This window comes from Balaenoptera physalus (genome assembly GCF_965194825.1).
Source record: "Balaenoptera physalus genome assembly, chromosome: 5".
Taxonomy (NCBI): Eukaryota; Metazoa; Chordata; class Mammalia; order Artiodactyla; family Balaenopteridae; genus Balaenoptera; species Balaenoptera physalus.
This window is the reverse complement of record NC_138884.1, coordinates 98,458,342-98,479,161: the sequence shown is the minus strand read 5'-3', so window position 1 is coordinate 98,479,161 and position 20,820 is coordinate 98,458,342. Positions and strand designations below refer to the sequence as shown.

At 42.7% G+C, this 20,820-nt stretch overlaps 1 protein-coding gene across 1 annotated transcript in view; it reads right to left on the bottom strand.

Annotated features, from left to right (window-relative positions):
- Positions 1-1,084: 1,084 nt before the first annotated feature.
- SEL1L3 (SEL1L family member 3) overlaps positions 1,085-20,820 on the bottom strand; it is a 101,005-nt gene continuing 81,269 nt past the window's right edge. Inside the window, exons 18-24 of the mRNA XM_082464549.1 lie at positions 17,222-17,312; positions 17,005-17,089; positions 15,774-15,883; positions 11,177-11,304; positions 10,466-10,568; positions 10,311-10,383; positions 1,085-2,246 (exon numbers count right to left, since the gene is read on the bottom strand). Of these exons, the coding sequence (XP_082320675.1) occupies positions 2,107-2,246; positions 10,311-10,383; positions 10,466-10,568; positions 11,177-11,304; positions 15,774-15,883; positions 17,005-17,089; positions 17,222-17,312 (730 nt within the window). The 3' untranslated portion in view covers positions 1,085-2,106. The remainder of the gene's footprint in view (positions 2,247-10,310; positions 10,384-10,465; positions 10,569-11,176; positions 11,305-15,773; positions 15,884-17,004; positions 17,090-17,221; positions 17,313-20,820) is intronic.

The window sequence follows — 20,820 nt, the reverse complement described above, 5'->3', positions numbered from 1 at the left end:
CATCAGTCATTGTCAAGGTGAAGGAGGGGTGGTTATTTTGCCCCCCAAAGAACACTGGGTAATGTCTGGAGACACTTTTGGCTATCACACCAGGGGACTGGGTGTGTGCACGTACACTGGGGCAGTGGGTGCATGCACTACTGGCATCTAGTGGGTAGAGACCAGTGATGCTGCTGCCATACATCCTAATGCCCAAGACAGTGCCCACCCACCCCCCCCCACCCCCCCGCCACCCCGCAACGAAGAGCCACCTGGCCCTGAATGTCAATAGCACTGAGATTGAAAAAGCCTCCTGACATCAACAATCGCTGAGCTGCTCTGGCCAGGATTTAACCTTGGGCAGACCCCTGCTGCTGATGGCAGCTCCCAGTGAGGGGTGCAGCTGTGAACTTTCAGCAGCCTCTGCTCCCAGCAGCTGGGGAATGGGTGTGTTTGCCATGAAGAGGATCTAGGCAGACCAAAGAGCACTTGATCTGGCCCCTCAGACTTCTCTTTCTAATAACGATAACAACCAACCACGTTCAGGGCACTGTGCTGTGAGTTTTACGTATGTTATCCTCTTAAGCCTCACGAAAAGCCCAAGAGGTGGATTTTATGGCCCCTATTTTGTAAAACAGTAATCCAAGACTCAGAGAGGTTAATCACTCACCCAAGATTACTGAGCTAGTAAGCTACCGAACCAGAATTTGAATCCGGGGCTGTCCGACTCCAAAGTCTGGCTCTTTCGCAAGCAGGAAGGACAACCTTTCCTAAAACAAGAGCAGTACACATAGCACACAGAGGAGAAAGAGGATGGGGCGCAGACTTCACCCAGAACTGATAGAAATCCAGCCTTACAACAGCCAGAACCCTGAAACAATGGCTGATACTGTGCAAACATTTCAGGGGCCAGACCCTGAGCTCGGGCTTACTGGAGAGAGGCCTCCTGCCACCTCTCTGTCCGGAAACGTTAATGGTTACCAGAATTAATCCCTCTGATGAGGGGACATCTTTTGCCTCCTTGAGGAGAATGCATGGACCTTAGGACTTTGTGTGATGACAACAGTAACTCTGAAAAAGGAAATAAAGACACTTCCCAGGAGACAATGGTATAAAAATAATTTTTATTTGCTACTGTAAATAAAGTAGTGCAAAGAGTAGTTTGGATCCACAGTATTGCAATTTATTTACTACCTTAGCAGCATACAGCGTAGACAGTCTGCTCTTCCTCTTCCTCTCTACCGGTCCCCCTCGACACACACACACACACACACACACACACACACACACACACACACACACACACACCCCTATGCAGACGCAGGCAGGCATAAAGGGTGGGGAATGAGACTGTGAGCTAAAGGCTTGTTTCCTGCGCATTCCACTGCTGCCAGTCTATTCTAATGGGTAATTCATGGAAAAGACTAGACTTAAATACTAAGAATTTTCTAAATGTTATTTTATGGATTGCAATTGAAAGGTAAACGATATCCAACAGTGTCATTAAATGATTCGGAAGCACTACAGCCCTAGAAAACTTCAAGGAGAAAAATGTAAACCCAATTTACAAAGCCATTGCCTTCCCTGTATTTCCAAGCTTAACCCATTTATTTCAAGGTGCCTTAGACTTGCTGGGTCTTGGATGTCAAATGGAAACCTGCCCATGGGACTGCGAGGAGGAGGGCAGTGGCAAACACACATACCAAATATTATCTAACTGGTAGAGAAGTCACAATTTTCTGTTTTTTAATAAAAGGGAATGAACAAGGGGCTAAGCTTCTTAAAATACATCTCAGTGTATAAGGATTCGGATACGCCACAAGGCACACTCTGCCTCCCCCATACACACAGTCATTAGAAATGGACATCCTCAATGACCCACTTAACCTCCGCGACATGTCCCTGTGATCAGGATACTCCTTGTATTTGTTTGATAACCTTTGGTATAACCACTGTCTGCTCTGGGTATTTCTTTGATTTAAAAAAAAAAAAAAAAAAAAGACACCAAGTGCAAAATTCACATCCAGTTGACAAGACATTTAAGGTGTATAATGCCCCAGCCCCAGCTATCCAATACCAGCTATTGAAAGGATTCTCTCTCATCTGGAGAGACATGGAGTGCACAGTTCACCCACGTGGCTCCGGGTTGTTGGTGATGGTGGACTGGTCCTGAGCAGAGGTGTCTGCAGCTGGAGTCACAGATGGACTTGCAGTGGGGGCAGTAGGGTCTCGGGGGGCCCAGGCTGGTGTCGCATGGGAACCGCTGGCTGCAGAGACACATGCACAACAAGTGCTGAATATTCAAAACAGTACGTGCAGGACACACAACCACACCTAGACCCTTGCAAGCCAGGAGAGATGTTTCTAGACTAGTGGTCCTGGCACTAACTGGATGAGCAACTTTGGACCCATTATCTAGGTTCTTTGGACTTTGGTGTCCCCTCCTATAAAATGGCAGGTTGAAATAGATGTGCAAAGATCTCTGGGACTCTAAGTCCTGCATTTATTCTGTGACTTTACAGGGGTGTGTAAAAGAAAGAAAGAAAGGAAAGAAAGAAAGAAAAAGAAAAAGAAAGAAAGAAAGAAAGAAAGAAAGGAAGGAAGGAAGGAAGGAAGGAAGGAAGAGGAAGGAAGGAAGGAAGAGAAAGAAAGAAAGAAAGGAAGAAAGAAAGAAAGAGAAAGAAAGGAAGGAAAGAAAGGGGGGAGAGGAAGGGATGGAGGGAGGGAGGAAGGAAGGAAGGAAGGAACTCCTTGGTCTATGTTTCCTATGGTCATATCTCTTTTTTTTCACCTAGTATTGATGCAATGCAAGCTATGGATTACACCAATCAATCAGAAAGAGTGTTGGTTTTATTCACATTCTGATTCCATTTGGATGATATGCCAAATTTGATTTAAATTGAATTATTTAAGTAAATGTGTATACATTTTGGAAAACATAATTACTAGGTTTAATTGTTTATCAGTCTACCTTTAGTAAGGAGGTTGAACCACCATAAAGGTTAAGGAAGCTTATAAAGTTTTATACTTTATGTCAATAGTTTTCAAGTGCAGGTAATTTTGACTCCCAGGGGACAGTTGGCAATGTCGGTAGACATTTTTGGTTGTCACAACTGGAGGATGGGGTGCTTCTGGCATTTGGTGGGTAGAAGCCAGGGAGGCTAAGCATCCTAAAATGCCTCGGCCAGCCCCGCTCCCGAACAAAGAATGATCCAGCTCCAAATATCACTAGTGCTGAGGCCCACACGCCTACTTTACGTACTAAGGCTGAGAAGTATCCTGTCTATAAGACTGTGGGCTCTGGGACCCGGCTGCTCTGCCCCTTATCAGTTATGTGACCTTGGACAAGTTACCTACTCTCCTTCTGCCTCTAAAAAATGGAGAAAATAAGAATATCTGTACCTTATTTTGCTCTTATAAGGATTAGATAAGTTAACGTATATATGGTTCTTAGAACAGTGTCTGGCTCGCCTAGGTACTCAACAGATGTTAGCTCTTACTACTAGTGACCTGGTTTACCATGGAAATGTGCTGATTTATCAATTTCTGGGGCCTCGCTTGCAGGTCTGATGAAAGAGTTGGGGCGTTTGTTTCTGGGATGTTTATAGTCCACTTTTAGACCCCGGTAGCCTAGGAAAATAGCCAAAACTTTGAAGCCAGAAAGCCCAGAGTCACATGGTCCTTACGGTTACCAGCTGAGTGATCTTGAGCAAGTTACTTAACCTCTCTGAGCTTCAGTTTCTCTATCTGTAAAATGGCGGTACCAGTTTGCAGAGGTGTGGGACATACAGCTAGCACAGTGGCCATGGTTTGTGCGAACAATTGCTAGTTTGCCTTTAAGCAGTGCTCTTAAGCTCAGCAGTCCTTGAGTCTTATACAATTTTCAGTAGGTGGGACCATTTTTAAAGGTTCCCAAATGTCCCTCCTGAAATGTATCGACTTATAGAAGATGCCATCACTTGTTGACCATCTGACTTCTAGATAAGCCCTTCAAGATTTCCACCTGCAAGAGGCTATACTAGGAAATTCTGGAATGGGCTCCAAAGCCTCTGACCTTTTTGAATACGTAAAGGAATTCTCCAAGGAACCCCTTCCAATAGCTACAGAAAACCTTGTGAATCCAGAGACTGTTCTGAAAGAACAGGATAGTGGTAGCGGTGGGGAGGGGACCCAGGTGTTGCATAATGATGTGACGCTTCTAGGTCAAAGCCATCACTCTGGCAGGTGATCTAACCACGGCAGGGACCATGAGACCCAGTGATGCGGTACAAAGACCATTTGCTGGAGTCAGGAGACCTGTTCTGGGCAAGTCTCATTTATCTACCACTAATAGGTGACTTTGGGGTAGATACAGAATGGCAGACATTTCAGTCCTAAAATGCTGGACTCTCATAGGCTTTGGCTTCCTCATCTGTGAATTGAGGGGCTTGGATTAAATGGTGTCCAAGACTTCTTGGGCCCTAAGAGTTATCTTTCTGATGATTCTTTGAGGAAGTTAATGAAGTACTAAGGCATGTATTTTTCCTTTTCAAGCTCAGGGAAATGTTTAAATCACCATGGTAACAAGATAAATCAGCAATCAGTTTTCTGATTAAAACCAAAAAAGTGCCACTGTGTAAATGTAGAAGGAATGCATAATTAGCATCTCCACCACTGAAATCTTCTTGTCAGAGCATAACAAAAATGCTCCATGTTTCGGCAGTAAGTTTGTTATTATCCACGTGATAACTCTCCCATTTCCAACAGCGGTTTGCAATCACTGGACAAACCCCCCAAACAGCCCGTCATAATTTTAAAGTGGCCTCTTTGTCTCCGATCACCTGGAATCTGTCCTAATTTGATTACCGGATTAGAATCAAGGTAATGAGGAAAATCAGGGTGCTGCTTAAACAATTAGTCTATTCCTGAGTCAAATAAAAGTGATTTTTGGATTATTTGCTGCTTGGGGGACCATTTTCTGTATATTAGTGAGAATAATAAAGAGCTGGCCCTGAGCTGGCAGACTGCAGCCCATGGGCCTCAGGTGGCTCGCTGCCTGTTTCTGTATGGCTTGCAATCTAAGCATGGTTTTTGCATTTTGAAATGGTTGATTAAAAATCAAGAGAAGAGTACTAGTTCGTGACATGTGAGAAACATATGAGATTCAAATCTTTATGTCCACGGTAACGTTTTATTGGAGACCAGCCATATCATTTGTTTTCCCGTATTGTCAATGGCTGCTTTTGCACTATAATGAAAGTTGAGTAGTTGTGACAGAGATGGCCCTCAAAGCCCCAAATGTTTATTATCTGGCCCTTTACGGAAAAAATTCGTCAGCCTCTGTTGTGGACCATTGCAGGAGAAATATCTGCTTGCCAGTTGACCAGATGGGAGCATAAAGGAAAGACGAGTAGGAGAGAATATATTGGGTGAATCCAGAGATAATAGAATATTTACAAAGGTGAAGGGGGGGCGGTAAGGAGGTGAGGGAGGGAAGCTCTGGAAATCATATACTATGAATAAGATCTAATCTACTTCATTTGGGCCTCTGGATCCAGCAGGGACCCGTCCACGTATAAGATCCATGTCATTTAAACATTTCTTATGAGTAAAGATACCGGGAGGGCACCAAGGGTAATGAGATAGGAGAAAAGTAAAATCTCACCATTAAATCACTCTGACTTTAAGGCTGCTGCTTTTTGCATGAATACCACTTTGTGACATTTTACTGTAATTTTAGTACCTCATTAACTGGAAATGTAGAGGACAGGAAAAGAGTAGGAAAAGGTTGAATTAATCTTGTTCATATCATCTTACTCTTTTTAAAAGACCACTTGGCTAACCACTTAGGCAAAAAGGATGAGTTGGCTTAAATTATGAATGTTTTGAATAGGCTGACATTGGTTTAAAAGGTGACCACGTCATGCCCAGAGCTGGTAGTTCTGCAGGTCTTGCTCTATACTGTGTATTCTATTTAGACAGAAAGTTTACACTAACAAGAGGAAGGCAGGACTCTCTCTCTGAAGCGGTCTTTTACATTTTCTCCCTCTATTCTTCCCTTTACCTTCCGCCAGGCAGCCAGCCAGCCTCCATGCCTTTTCAGTCTCAGGGGAGATTTGTGGCGGGGACAGAAATGGAGATGGTTCTAGACATACTTTACTTTGGGATTTTTTTGTTTTTCCAAAAGCCTGGGTCCATTAAAGCAATTATGCTTGGCATCCTTGACAGGGAGGGGGAGAGGGAAAGTGCTTTAGAGATGCAGTGAGGCAGGGAAAGGAGGTTTCTGGAGTGTGGGAAAGTGGCTGAGACTGGCTGTGGGTGTACCCCAGCGGAGCCCTCACCTTGCCCTTCAGCAATCTGAGAAAGGAAGACCTGGCAGAAAAAAAAGGCTAAGGTGCTCAGCTTTGGCAAAGACAATGGGACTTGTAGGTGACCCAGAAGCTGCAAAGCCTACGGGCCTGTAAGGATGGCGTAGGCCCGGGGCAATGTGTATTCTGCTATCAGACTAGTGACCATCCGAGTGGTTAGTGCTACCAAAAACCCAGGGACCTTTGCACGTCCCTGGGAGGCATCAGCTTCAAGAAAGACTGAGCTGCCTGGTAGTGTGCAAGCTAGGAATCAAAAACAAGTTCCCTCAAAGGAAATAAAAGAGATTTTTTTGCATACGCAATATTTTTTGTGGACTTGTTTTGGTATGCTAGCTAGACTAGTCAGTATCTTTGTTTAGCTGTTTTTTAAAAAAGAGTTTTATGTTTTAGAAAGAGTCTAATAGCATAGAAAAGCATGCTAGGCTCTGGTAGTGGTGTCTGCTACTTACTGAGGTAAACCAAGCTCTTTAAGTGTAGGCGCTACCTGGTGTCAGCGTGCCTTAATTGCAAGTAAAATGCCCTAGAGGGCATTACTCCTTAGGAGCTACCGGGCTGACATTTTTTGAGTTCTAAATACTTTACTCAGTGTTATCTCATTGGGTTCTCTCAACTGCAATACGACGTAGGTGTACTACTAATTCTGCTGTTTTAGAGAACAGGAAACTAAGGCACAGAGAAGGTCCCTCCCTTGCCCAAGGTCACACAGCTAGTGACAGGCCAGCAGCATCTTAGCGGTCTGTGCTGTTAGCTACTGTCCCACACCGCTAGCCTTCTGAACGCAGGACAGTTTCCTGTGGCAAGTGTGGTGAAGTGTTGACTATATATCACAAAGCGTATAAACTCAGGAGGAAAATGAAGGTAGTTGGAGCTGAACGCAAAATGGATGGACAGCTCAATTTAAAGGTTTGGCCATAAATCATTAGTTTTTAAAAACACCTGACTGGAAAAAATGCAAATCACAAAATGACAGAGATCCCTAACTTAGAGCACAATCCTCCTACCCAGCACCTTAAGGGAGGCTCTTAACTCTCAAATCCTGTCCCTCTCTACTCTGGCAGTCAGCATCTAGGCTGCGTTCCTGTGCCGGCTTAACCATGGCCAGGGTTACCACCAGCATCTACTACATCCGTCACCTTCCCACGGGGTGGCTCATGGACCTCAGGCACCAGCTCCTCGGAGAGATGCCCGCGGTAGAAACTCTGCCCGCCGAGGGGCCCCTGCAGTGCTTCTCTCCTGCTTTTCTATGCTTCCATCCCCCTTGCCCCATTGTCCAATCACTGATGGAGTGCCCTCTTATTTCAAAGTCATTGACAAATTTGCACTTACATGGAGGACTTTAAAAATACGAAAATAATTTACTACATATTTTAATTCAACACTAGTCCTAACAGGGCTGGTATGTACCCCTGTAGGGGCACGTTTTGGAAATATGTGGAGACCCCTTTTTTTTTTTTTTTAACTTCTATGTCTTTACGACTCTAAGTGTGTGGAACAGCATCGTGAATGTAACCCGAAACCTTGTGAGAAATGCAGGATCTCAGAGGCCACCCACAGACCGACTGACTTAGAATCTGCCTTTAATCAGATCCCTGTGCACACTGAAATTAAGAAGCATGGGGCTAGAATTTACATATTGAAATACATATTATTTTATTATAATTACTTTCTTTTTATTTCTCCTTTATATTGCTGTTTAGGGCATTATTTTTAAAACTAAGTGTGTAGGCAGATTACTTGTCATTCATTTCAAGGTACCAAAAAAATGTGTTAAAAAATACATCTTATGTAAGGGGACAGTGGGTCAGACGCAGATGGTAGCCACTGTTTTAGAGTATCATGAGTGTGAAAAAGTTCAGAAGTCTGCTGCCCTACATCCTTTCACGGACTCTATTTTGTGATTTGGGGCAGACCACGGCATTCCTTTAGCCCCATTTCTTCATCTGTAAAATGAAGGGCATAGAATTCAATTATTTTTAAGATCCTATCCAGACTTCTCCAATGCTCACTGAAGGGAAGAGGTATGTACAGGAAGAAGCAAGTGAAAGAGTTTGAAAAAAATGAAAAACAAATGAGTGAAAGAGCAAAGGATACATAGAACGGGGAAAGTATATCAAAAGGCAGGAGGGACAGGGAGATGGGAATGTGGAGGGACTGATAATGAAGCTATGGAAAAAGGAAAAAAGGACGACTTCTGATAAAAGCCATTCCGCCAGCCCGTGAATTTTCATGGCTACCAGCTGGCATAAAATCATAAAGACAATTTTCAGCTCCTCTAACGGAACTGCAACAGAATTGCATTTGTAATAATCATAACAATACTTCTACAGAGTAAAAAAGACAAAGATAATTTGAAATGGAAAACACTGACAAGATGCAAAATAAATGCGCTATACCTGGGAACAAATTTAGGGATGGGACAGAATTTGCATGAGGAAAACTTATCAGCCGGCGTGTTCCAGGGCATCAAACCTGGAAGGGCTTTCGATGGTTCCTTGTTAACCTCCTCAGGTAAATGGGGGGAAATGACTCCGTATTAGCCTCTCGGAACAGTGGCTTCTGTCTCACCATCCAATCTGTGCCGAAATGCACTTCTTTTGCTTTTCATTATCTGCTACACAAATAACAGCTGTGCCGATGCTCAAATGCCAAGTCCAGCCCTAATGTATCCATGTGTGAATGTCCCTGTTCGTCTTCGTGAGTGATTCTGTCCTTCTGTAGCTTCCAAGATGGTTGGGAATTGGAATTCTCCCCTGAGAGATGTTTGCAAATTTGAGTACCTACTAAGTGTGAGATCATAAATGATGGGACCAAGGCCTTCCTCTGACTCAGCTTATGGTCTCATAGGGAAGATAAACATGACAGTTAACATTACTGAGAGGGTTTTATAGGCCAAATAAATACAACAGCTAACATTGAACTACAGTAGTCATTTTGGTGTCATGTGTATGTTTTTCACTGAACCCTCCTAACATCCCTGAGAAGTAGCTACTATTATAACTTTCTTTTATTGATGAGAAACTGGGGGATCAGGAAAGTGAAATAACTGGCCGTAAGTCACACAGCTAAAGAAGAGCTAAGCCTGGACTCTAAACCTAGCTAGAAAGGACCGGGGTGCCTATCTCCTTAACTACTGCCCTACACTAGCTCAGAAAAGAGATGGTGACTAGTGGAACCCACACTAGACTGACTGCTGGCTCTACTGTCCCCCTCGGCCCCTCCCTCTGAATCTAAGTGGCTGGGTATTTTTACTCATCACAAGTGCTTGTTTATCATCCTACACATTTGATTCCTCGACTGGGATAAATAGGAAGACTTCGTGCTGGAGGGGGCCTCAGAACTGGGTTTTAAGACACACAAGGTATAGTTTTGATAGCAGGTGTATTTTGAATGGGAGAAGACATTTTTGTTCAATTTCTTAAGCATCTTATTTAAAAAAATCCTTGCTTACTTTGAAAAATGGAACAATAATTGGAGCCTTCCATCAGCCAGAGATTACGAGACAGCCCTAGGGGTAATCACCATGTGAACGATCCTCCTAACAAAAGGAAGTAGAATGGCTAAGGAGGGAGAGTGTCATTTTTCTAGTAAGGAAAAAGAATCCCTATATTTTTTTTAAGATTTTTAAAAAAATTAATTAATTAGTTTATTTATTTTTGGCTGCATTGGGTGTTCGTTGCTGCGTGCAGGCTTTCTCTAGTTATGAAGGGCAGGGGCTACTCTTTGTTGCGGTGTGTGGGCTTCTCATTGCGGTGGCTTCTCTTGCTGCAGAGCACGGGCTCTAGGCGCACGGGCTTCGGCAATTGCAGCACGCGGGCTCAGTAGTTGTGGTGCACGGGCTTAGTTGCTCCGCAGCATGTGGGATCTTCCCGGACCAGGGCTCGAACCCGTATCCCCTGCATTGGCAGGCGGATTCTTAACCACTGCGCCACCAGGGAAGTCCCTCCTACATTTTTTATATTGCCCTGGCTTTTTATAAATCTTTACCTGAGACAGACTGGCAATACTGCACGGTCCAGGCGATCAATGCAGACAGCAGGAAGGTTCCCAGAAAGTAGATCTGCAAACATCCAAAGCACATGTCAGATGACTGACAAAGGGTAGGGACCATGAGGACAGGGCTGAGGGGAGACAGTTCCTACCAGGGCAGAGTGCAGGGTGGCACCCCAGATAAGCCGGAGGTTAAGGTAAAGCCAGGCCAGGGAACAGGGGCTGAAGGACTCCTCGCTGCTGTGGCTCCAGCACCTGCAGACAAAAAGCACAGTGTTGCCAAACTTTGGTAGCATTACTTTCGACCGATATTTGCAGATCCTCAAACCCACATCCTTCTGCTTTGGGTCAAATGAGCACATGTAAAATGAGAGAATAAAGAAATAAAACCAGTTCTGAGGGGTGTGAGACTGCGCTGAAATTCTAGGATCCTGGCAAAAATCTCAGAAAAAGGTCAGTCTTGTCCTCCATAAAAAGACAGGTCAAGGAGGACCTTGCAGCATAGGAGCTGCCAAGTAGCACTTTTATCTGAGTGTCTGTGTCCAAAGTCCAGACACTGGGATGCCTCCCTATCTTGCAGAAAAGCATCATCTTATTGGACACTTTATTTTTTCCACTCTCATGGAAAAACTTAGTCAGCATTTTAACTTCAAATCAAGCACATTCTATATCTTAATCCTCAGATACTAGAAAAGGGAATTAAGTTTGGGTCCAGCTGAGTGTTCTCTAATCAGAACAAATCCTGAGCCCTTTATAACCACTGACATTAGAAAATAAGACCAAGGCTAACTTTAACCAAGAAGCAAACACTACCCACTTGGGTTCCTCCAGCTGCTACAGTATTAAAGAGGCTCTGAACTCACCTTTCGTACAGTTCTTGGACGATGGAGATGTTATTAGAATGGATAGTCGGGTCAATTTCCAGGAAATCCAAAATATGATGTGGGATTATAGCACCTTCCTCAATTAGCAGGGCCAGGTTAAAAAATCCCTGAAAACAAGCCACAAACCAAACTCATTCACTCCCTATAATAAAACCTAGACGGACACCCTTCATCAGAACGTAAACTTTTACAACCTCTAGATTTTTTTTTTTTCAGTCCCTAGAGCCAGATGGTTTCGTCATCTTCACTGATGAATTGTTTCCCTAAATATATGCATCTGAGAAACTTATTTGCAGGAGAACCAGGAGGCTTTCAGAGGATGCTGTGTCCCATCTGCTCAGAAGCCAGTCAACCGGGGGAATCTGTCCTTTCCTGCTCATTCTCTCAAAACAGAACTCGCTGGAAAACGTGCCCTTGTATCATCAACAAACCCAGAATATCGACTCAAAGGCAGTGTCCGTCACTTACAGACTATACCCTGGGTCACCATCGGTATGTCAGAATTCTCACAAATGTGGCTGTGGGTGTGCTCGGGGCTGACATTCTAAGCAGAGAGGGCCTCCGATGTGCACAGTAACGTGCAGGTGTTCGTCCGATCTTTCCTAGGGCAGCGAGGAAAACCTCCTCACCTGATTCCTCTTGGTACAGACCCTCCACTCTGGTACGCTTCCCCACCTCCCGCTCATTATATATCTTGTTCTTGACCCACAGAGGTAGGACCTGCCTTACTGGGCTGCGCAGGTCCAGTAAAATAACACAGTTAAGAGCCTGATGGTTGAAGTGCTTCATAGAGGATGGAAACTATTATAGGACCTGGAGGAGATGCACTGTCCATCATCATGAGCTGAGCATGTGGCCAGACCAAGAAATAAACAAAAAATGATGCGTCACTTACTATTACGGCTTTACAAATTCCACTGAATTGTTGCCCTTCAAAGAACTCATAGTCATGCTTTAATGACTTATATCCTCCCTTTCCTTTCATTGAGTTGATTCTAAATAAAAATCACCATCCCCCAGGTTGTAAAATTGCAGGAGTCTCACGAGCAGGCTATGTGATGATCATGATAAAAATAACAGCAGCTGGCATTTCCTGAGTGATGTTATATATGAGGGCTTGTTCTGTTTTATATATATATCCACTTAATCCTCACAACAACAAATTGAGATAGGTTCTGTTATCCTCTATACTATTATTACTAGGAAGCTGAGGCACAGAGAAGTTAAGGAATTTGCCCTAGGTCACACAGTTGGAAAGGGGATTCAAACGCAAGCAGACAGGATTCAGAGCCTCAAATCTTACGTTCCACCTTGCTGCTAAGTAACCTCTAAATAGATACAAGTATTAGGTGTCTTAAAATTTCACACACACACAAGCAGAAAATAGACTGTTTCTCCACTTTTTGAAAGAAAGGTTCTCTTAAAACTCGAGGTATTAGAAGAAAAGAAAATGACTTTATAAAATTTTTAAGTCTCTGAACAATGGAAAAATAACAAGATTAAAATAAATGGGAAAATGGACTAGGGGAATATTTGTATGCAATGTAATAGCTTAAGGTACACTATCTACTGGACAAATGTATAAAGAACTAATTATAATTTAAATTAAAAAATATCAAAACTCCAGTAGATAAGCAGACAAAGAGTAAGAATAGAGAATTCACGTAAGAAAATATAAAGGGTAAATTATCATAGACGAGTATATGTAAAAGTGTCCATCCCCAGTAGTAGTCAAATACATACAATTTGAAGCAATAAGGAAGGATCAACTTATAATCATTCAATTAGCAGAATTAAGTCACGAAAACATCCAGTGCTGACAAGATTTCAGTGATCCTTTTATACTAAGCACTGCTTGGTGATATATTAATTGGGAAACAGTTTCAGAAAGCAAATCAGCAATACACTATTATTATGTAGCCATGAAACCATTTTGACTGTTTGACTTAGCAATGCCATCCCTCAGATTATAAAGAAATTATTCAAATGGAGGTAAAAGATGGAAATATGAGAATGTTCATTGTAGCACTTGCTATAATTGCAACACAATAGGAAATGACCTTCACGTCTTCCTTAACGGACTATAAATCCCATGAAGGCAAAAATATTGTCTATCTTTTCATCTTGTGTCCCTACCACTAAGCAGTGTCTAAGACATGGCAGGACTACATAAACATGTGTCAAATCAATCAATAAATTAGCAAACAAGACAATAAATGTCCATCAAAAGATAAAACAATAAATTACAGTCTATCAGCTCAGCAGGATATGGGGCAGCAGTTAAGAGTAATAATTACAGAGACCATGCAATAGAATGCACCCATTCCTACAATATGTGAGAAGAAGCAGATTTTTCAAGTGGCCCGTGTGCTCTAGTTACCGTTAAAGAGACCCACTGGCCTGTGGCTGGGACTAGAAAGGGACATGAAGACTGAAGGAATTAAAAAAAAAAAAAGAAAACCCAAAGGAATAAAGCCCCTGACATGGAATTGTGGGTGCATTCTTTGATTTGTTTTCTCTTTAAAAATTATTCTTGGGCTTTCCTGGTGGCGCAGTGGTTAAGAATCCGCCTGCCAACGCAGGGACATGGGTTCGAGCCCTGGTCTGGGAAGATCCCACATGCCGCGGAGCAACTAAGCCCATGCGTCACAACTACTGAGCCTGTGCTCTAGAGCCCACGAGCCACAACTACTGAGCCCGCGTACTGCAACTATTGAAGCCCGTGTGCCTAGAGTCTGTGCTCCGCAACAAGAGAAGCCACCACAATGAGAAGCCCACACACCACAACGAAGAGTAGCCCCCGTTCGCCGCAATTAGAGAAAGCCCGTGCGCAGCAACAAAGACCCAACGCAGACAAAAATAAATAAATAAAATAAATAAATTTATTTTAAAAAAATTATTCTTTAACATTTTTATAACATCGTCTTGCGAAAAAATAAAAAATCAGAACTGAAAAAGAAAAAATTAGGTCCAGGCCTAATTTTGAGTAACAACATATATCATCTAGGAGAGTTTGGCTCACCAGCAAATCCTTTTAGTACCAACTCCTATTCCATTCCAGAAGAAATAATAATAAAAGGATAGATCATATCCACTAAGCATACTCAGTGCTGGGCTTGGTGCTTTATGTCCAACATCTCATTTAATCCTTGTAACCTATGAGGTAGATGTTATTATCATCCCCAGTTCACAAATGAGAAAACAAAGAGTCAGTGATTGAGTGACTTGCTATATACAAATAGCTGTGAAGGCACAAAGATGTGGGGTAAAAGTAGTACCTCCTTTTAAAAAAAAGACTAAGATGGGGATGAGTTTCCAACTTCTGCTTTGTGATCAGATCACAAATCACACAAGAAACCTGTGGCATAAGAGGGTAACAACTATTCCAGCTTCCATCATGAAACAGCCCTGAGATCCTCACAAGAGAAGTCCAATTAGCAAATGTAGAAGGAAGGAGAGAAACAGAAAATCATCATTGGCACACTACAGTTAGTTGTTGCAGGCAAGATTTACTGAAGGATACTGAAATCAGTAGGCAGAAGTTGGAGGAGAAATCAAATATTTGCATTGTTGCAAATTATCTCCCCAAGATATCTATGAATTAGGAAGAGAAAAATATTAACTTTACATGGAAGAAATCTAGTAGAAACCACCTTCACCGAGTGATTGAGATCAGCCTCACAAATAATAAGACATACTGACACTATGTATGCCACATATGATACACTGAGGAGGACATATAACATCTGGGCTATCCTTGCTCCAAATGCATAACCTCAGTCTATTCACAAGAAAACAGAAGACAGACCCAAATCGAGGGACATTCTACAAAATATCTGACCAGTATTCTTCAAAGGCATCAACATCATGAAAGATAAGCAAAGACAGAAACTGTCCCAGATTGAAGAGGACTAAAGAAATATGACAACTAAATGCAGTGTGGGATCCTGGAACAGAAAAATAATGTTAGTGGAAAAACTAGTGAAATCCAAATAAAGTCTGAAATGTAGTTAATGGTACTGAACCAACACTGATTTCTTAGTTTGATAATGGTATTGTGACTATGCAACTTTTCTATAACTCTACAAATATTCCAAAATAAGAAGTCTCCCCCACCCAAAAATAAAAGGTCACTGAGAGCGAAGTCCTATCACTAAAGTATTGGCTCAGCTGTGCAAGCAAACTACTTCCCATTTTGACCACTTCCAATTTCTTGAGTTCCTACCTGGTGAGCTAGTTTGATGGAATCTGGTAGAAAGACTCCTGGGTTTGGAGCCAGGAGACCTGGGTTTAGGCTCTGGCTGCTTCACCTACTACCTGCTTGTTTGGCCTTGAGCAACTTATCACCTTGTCACAATCTTGATATTCTTTACTATAAAATAGGTCTAATTATCCCCACTCCCACAAGATTGCTGTGAGAATGGCAGGGGAAACATAGTAAGTGCTCAATAAACGTTCGCCATTCAGATTAGTGTCCTCAGAGAGGTTTTGTGAGGGGCTCATGAACACGGATGAGAAGTGACTTTGCAACCTCACAAAGAAGCATCACCAGGGGCTCATTTCTGTTGCCGTTTACCTGTGAGTCTCCATCCAGCGCTGCTTGGGCATACATCTGCACAGACAACTCAAGGTCTTGTGATTGGTTTTGGTGGCCATAGTAGTAAAGGTCTCCCATTTTCAAATACGCTGCAGGACAAAAAGGACAAGTAGTTTTATTTCAGACCGACCTTTTAAATGATTGGCCCATTTGCATGACTGTGAGTTTTTCCCACCAGAATCTGGATACGGATACATCCTTAGGCTTCCTTGACGTGGAGAGGGAAAAAAAGATTTTTGCACTGAGCACTCCCATTTCTAGACACATTTTCTTGCTTCGCTGGGTAGCTCTCCTAAATGGGTCTGTTTGTGAGAATCATAGTCTGCAACAACACAGCCCCAACAGCCAAGGTTGTTTGGGGCACCGAGATTTTGCTGCCCGGGTTTGATGACTGATGCATATTTCTTTACTCTGTTTAAGCCATATATATTATCTTTCCTCTGAGGAAAAAGTTTTGTTTGAGTGTATGTATCACTCAATGTCCAATCAGAAAAATAGAATCCTCTTCAGGTAGTTCAAAAAAGGGATTTTAACACTGGGAACTGGTTACCAGGGTGTTGGAAGAGTTGAAAGGGCAAATGGGGAACAGAAGGCAACCCAGAGATTAGCAATGCAGGAAGCCACTACCTTCCTAGGCCTGGGGGCCAGCTGAGACCACAGAGGATGGACTGCCAGGCAGGAGCTGGAACCATGGAAATGCAGCCATTGCCAGAGACACAGCCCAAAGCAGAGAGACAAGGGGAGAAATACTTGCGCTTCTCACCTCCTCCCACCCTGCAATTTCCGGCCAGCGCCTTCCATTGGCTGAAAATAATCAGATGCCACTGGGCAAAGGAGTCTGGGAACTGTAGTTACTGAGGGTCAGCCCTCTAGCCCACAGGGCAGAGCCAGGAAGACAGGGAATCCATCTGAGGGCAAAAAGGCAAAAGGCTGGCCCAGAGAATCTCTCCTGAATAGCTTTTTCTTTTGAATTCTCGCTGATTCCTTAGAAATGGTGGGTCCAAGCATTCGATAGACAATGGATGAAGAGAAATGTATTGCTTGAGATTGAGGGCAGAGTTTAGGGAAGATCTTAATAGCCGAGATTTTTCACTCTGTTTCTTAATTGTTTAGAAATATTACACTTCACACAAAGCTGTTAGATGTTCCCTGTTACTAAAGATTAAAAGCCTCCAATGCTTCAAGTTAGCACCCATTTCTCTATACATACCAAATGAAGGAGCATCGATTTGAAAAACAGAGAAATTATAGTATCTCCAAACACAATTAACATCCAAGTACCTCTTGGCCAGGTCCTAAGGGGATGAAGGGGGAGAAAAAGTTAACTCATTAATATTTCCACCAAGTGATTAATTTTGCCTCCATAAAACCCAATTCATTATCCTTAACCTTAGAGCTTCTAGTCTGAGGAGAATACATTTACTTACTGGCCTCTCCTCACAGATGTGTGCTAAATTTGTCTGTGACACTTCAATTCCAGTTTCTGCTGCTAAAACATAATACAGCAAAGCTTCGTGCCTAAAAATAGATGATTAATAATAAATTTCATAGAGTGGCTCTTACTAATACTCACAGAGAGCTTTATATTCACACGTAAGAGGGCACAAAATAAGCAGTTTTTTTAAAACCACAAAATCATGAGTTTTTTTTTTTTTTTAAATAAATACTGTTGTTAAAAATACTGCATGCACTGATTTATTTTCTCTCTTAAAAGGCTGAACTCACAGATAAGGTTGGGGAGCTAGTTGATACAACAGCTACCTCTACTGGCCGAATGGTACGTCGAGTGCTGGCTGGGGAGCTGTCTATTAGCTTTGGGTCCTTGAAATCCTTCCATCCTCCATCCTCGCTTAGAGGAGATAAATGGTATTAAGCAAAAGCTCTGCACTTTTGGGTCCTGTTTTGTGAAGGGCTTTATGGGGCTTACGACTGTGAACAAGCTTAATTAAAGCTGAGCTTCTGTGGTACATTAGAAGTTTGGCAAAGGAGAGGCAGTTTACAAGGGGCTTCATACCAATGGCCAAAAACACTCTGAAAAAAGTAAATATTCAACACCACTGGTAATTGAATAATTGCGAAACAGTGAGACCACTTTTCATTTGTTGAGACTGGCACCTGATTCACAATACAGATAATGGCAAGAGCTTGGGGAAAAATGGACCTATTCCTACAACCACTGTTAGTGGGAAGCCAATTAATGCGATAGTTAAATGTGGGGACTCTTAACGAAGGTACATACCACCTGGCCCAACAGTTCTGCCTCATGAGGGTTTATTCTAAGAAACAATCAGAAACATGTGCAAAGATTCTGTGGCAACAGAGGTCATGGCAGAGCTGTTTCTATGAGTGGGGGAGAAAAAAGAAACAAATATCTGAAAATCAGTGACTAGTTCAATTAACCCATGGTACAGCCACTTTCAGACGAGGCCATTAAAAATGATGTTGAAGAAGAGTATTCAAAAATGTAGAAAAATGTCTATGCCAAAGTTTCCACTGTGTAAAAAAAAAAAAAAAAAAAAAAAGGATAAAAAAGTGCAATTTCATTTTTGTAAAACAAAAGTAAAACTGAATCCACACACGTACATACACACACGAATACATATATGCAGGGAAAAAAAAAAAAAAGATCTACCGAAATGCTAACGGTACTTATCTCTAGGTGGTGAGAATGCAAGTGATTTTTATTTTCTTTTTACTTATCTGATTTCCTTCATTTTAACCATAAATTGTTGTTTCTAAAGCTTATTTTCATTTTCAGTAGCTGATATTAAGAGCTATTTCTTAATTTTAGCTCCATCTAGGAAATGGTTTAAGAAAGGGTGGGGGGAGGTTGGGTCGGGGGAATAAGTAAGCAGATCCAGAAGTCATCTTTTCTACATGGCTAAAGCATCTCCTGGCAGGCCATCCCGTGGGGACAGAGGGAGGTGACTGGGGGGTCAAATTAGGACAGGCAGACCTTCAATCAGACATACTGCAGGTCACGGCCACGTGGCTGCAGAGTGCGCTGCTTCCGGGCTTCTGAGACACCCAAGGCAGCCGACCAATTAGGCATGACTCATGCTAAAGAGACAAGGCTGGCTAAGCAGCTTCCCCTGCGAGGACAAGCCACATAAGAGAACCACAACTGCAACTGCAACAACGCAAAAGACCCCCAGACGTTTTCTTACATAGCTTGCAAGAATCGTGTTTGGTGACAAGAATCCTCGGAGCGGACCCCAAATGGGGGAACTAAATTCGAGGGAAGTTCAGCAGAAAGACTCCATCATTCTACAATTAGGTCCCGTTCCAAAGGTCTTATAATCTCAGACACTCAGGTTTGCCCCAGTGCCTCAGTTTCCCCCACTGGATGGATGAGGGAAGGAGATGGTGTAGACTTCCCGGCCCAAGGTCAAATATCAGGTCGGCTCCCTCTGCTGCCCTAACTGGATGAAATGGGGTTCATATAACTGCAATGTAATAAAATGAGGTTTTCTTAGCAGTTGGGCAGACTGTTAGAATTTGGGAGTGGAGGACACAAGGTTGACACTTCCTGTAAGAACAGTCACTATGATAAATTTTATAAAGACAATACCTTGCCTCTAAAGTTACTTGGAAGATGGGGGAGGGAAGGGAGGAACACATTTTATAGGAAGACTTCAATTGACCAATTATTGTATAAGCCGGGAGGAAATTTCACAGAATTCTCAAGTATTTCCTTTGAGGAAGCACTAAAATCATCAAAGAGATGTCTAAAAATATTGATGTCAATAGAAGCACTGAACAGAAATCCACCTCTGTCTTCCATCTCGCAGAAGCCATCAGCAGAGGCCGTAGACTCCAAAACCACCACCATCTGTTTTCATATATTTAAGTGTGAACTCTAGGCCAGGGTCAGAACACTGAAGAACAGACTGTCTCACCTTAAGACTTCGGAGACATGACACTTCTGCAGAAACCCTATCCGCACTTAGCCTCCTAGCACTTTGCTCTTACTTGTGTCTCAGCTGAGTCTGCCTGAAAATATTAATTACAGATATTTCTATCCTTATATTCATGGGATAAACATTTGCTCAGTATGTGCTCTGCGCAGGAGGCCCAAAGCCACAAAACTGTACTGTCCTTCTGTGAATGTCCTCAAGGTTTAGGAAGCGACCAGAGGTCAGCTTTGTTTCCGATGTATTGAAGTGAAATAGTCCCCAGGCAGTCATTCTGATGGGGGGTTGGGGGCTGGGCAGGGATGCAGAGAGGAGGGGATTTAGAGTAAAGGATGTGTGTAGGGGCACACTTGCTACCCTCCCACTTCAGACTCGGCACATCCATTTATAGAACTTTTATAATGATACATCTTAATGATCAATCCTTTGGCTGCTTTCTGTGAATTGTGAATTTGAGTATCTCTGAGCAGTTTCTCAAACAATCTATTGTTTTCTCTGGGTTCTTTTCTGCCAATGTCTAAAGCAGCCCAAACTGGAAGGATAAAAAAAGAATCCTGGGGTCTCAGTGGAATTTAGGACCCTGCTCTAAGGCAAAAAGATGAATCTCTTTCAAGTGGAATCTTGCATGCCTGCCTGTCTTGTCTCAAGCTTACTAGAATCTGGCTAACCTCCTGGGTATTTGGGGTATATTTAAGACAAAGGACAGTAAAACACTTAGGTCACAGATGAAACACACAGAGGGGTAAGACAGAGAGAAATGAAACACGACAGGCGACCTCTCCTTAGCAGACTGCTCCTGGTGTCCGAGGATAGCCTCGGGCATGACGACATTATCTTCAGTATTTTGCCTAAACAGCAAAATGCCCTTTTTTTCCATCACGCTCCTCTTTCAAACTATCCCATATAAATCTTGGAACAACACAGAAAAGCACAAGTTCATCAAACTGACACATGTAATTTGAAAATAACGTCCAGAATAAATTCACTCACAGAAAATGAAACAAGGGAATGGACTTGGGACATTGATGGATGACTTAGTTCTATTACAACAAAATAGGTGGGACCCAAAAAATTCCACGTTGCGTTGTGGGGAAGCCAACGCTCATATATTT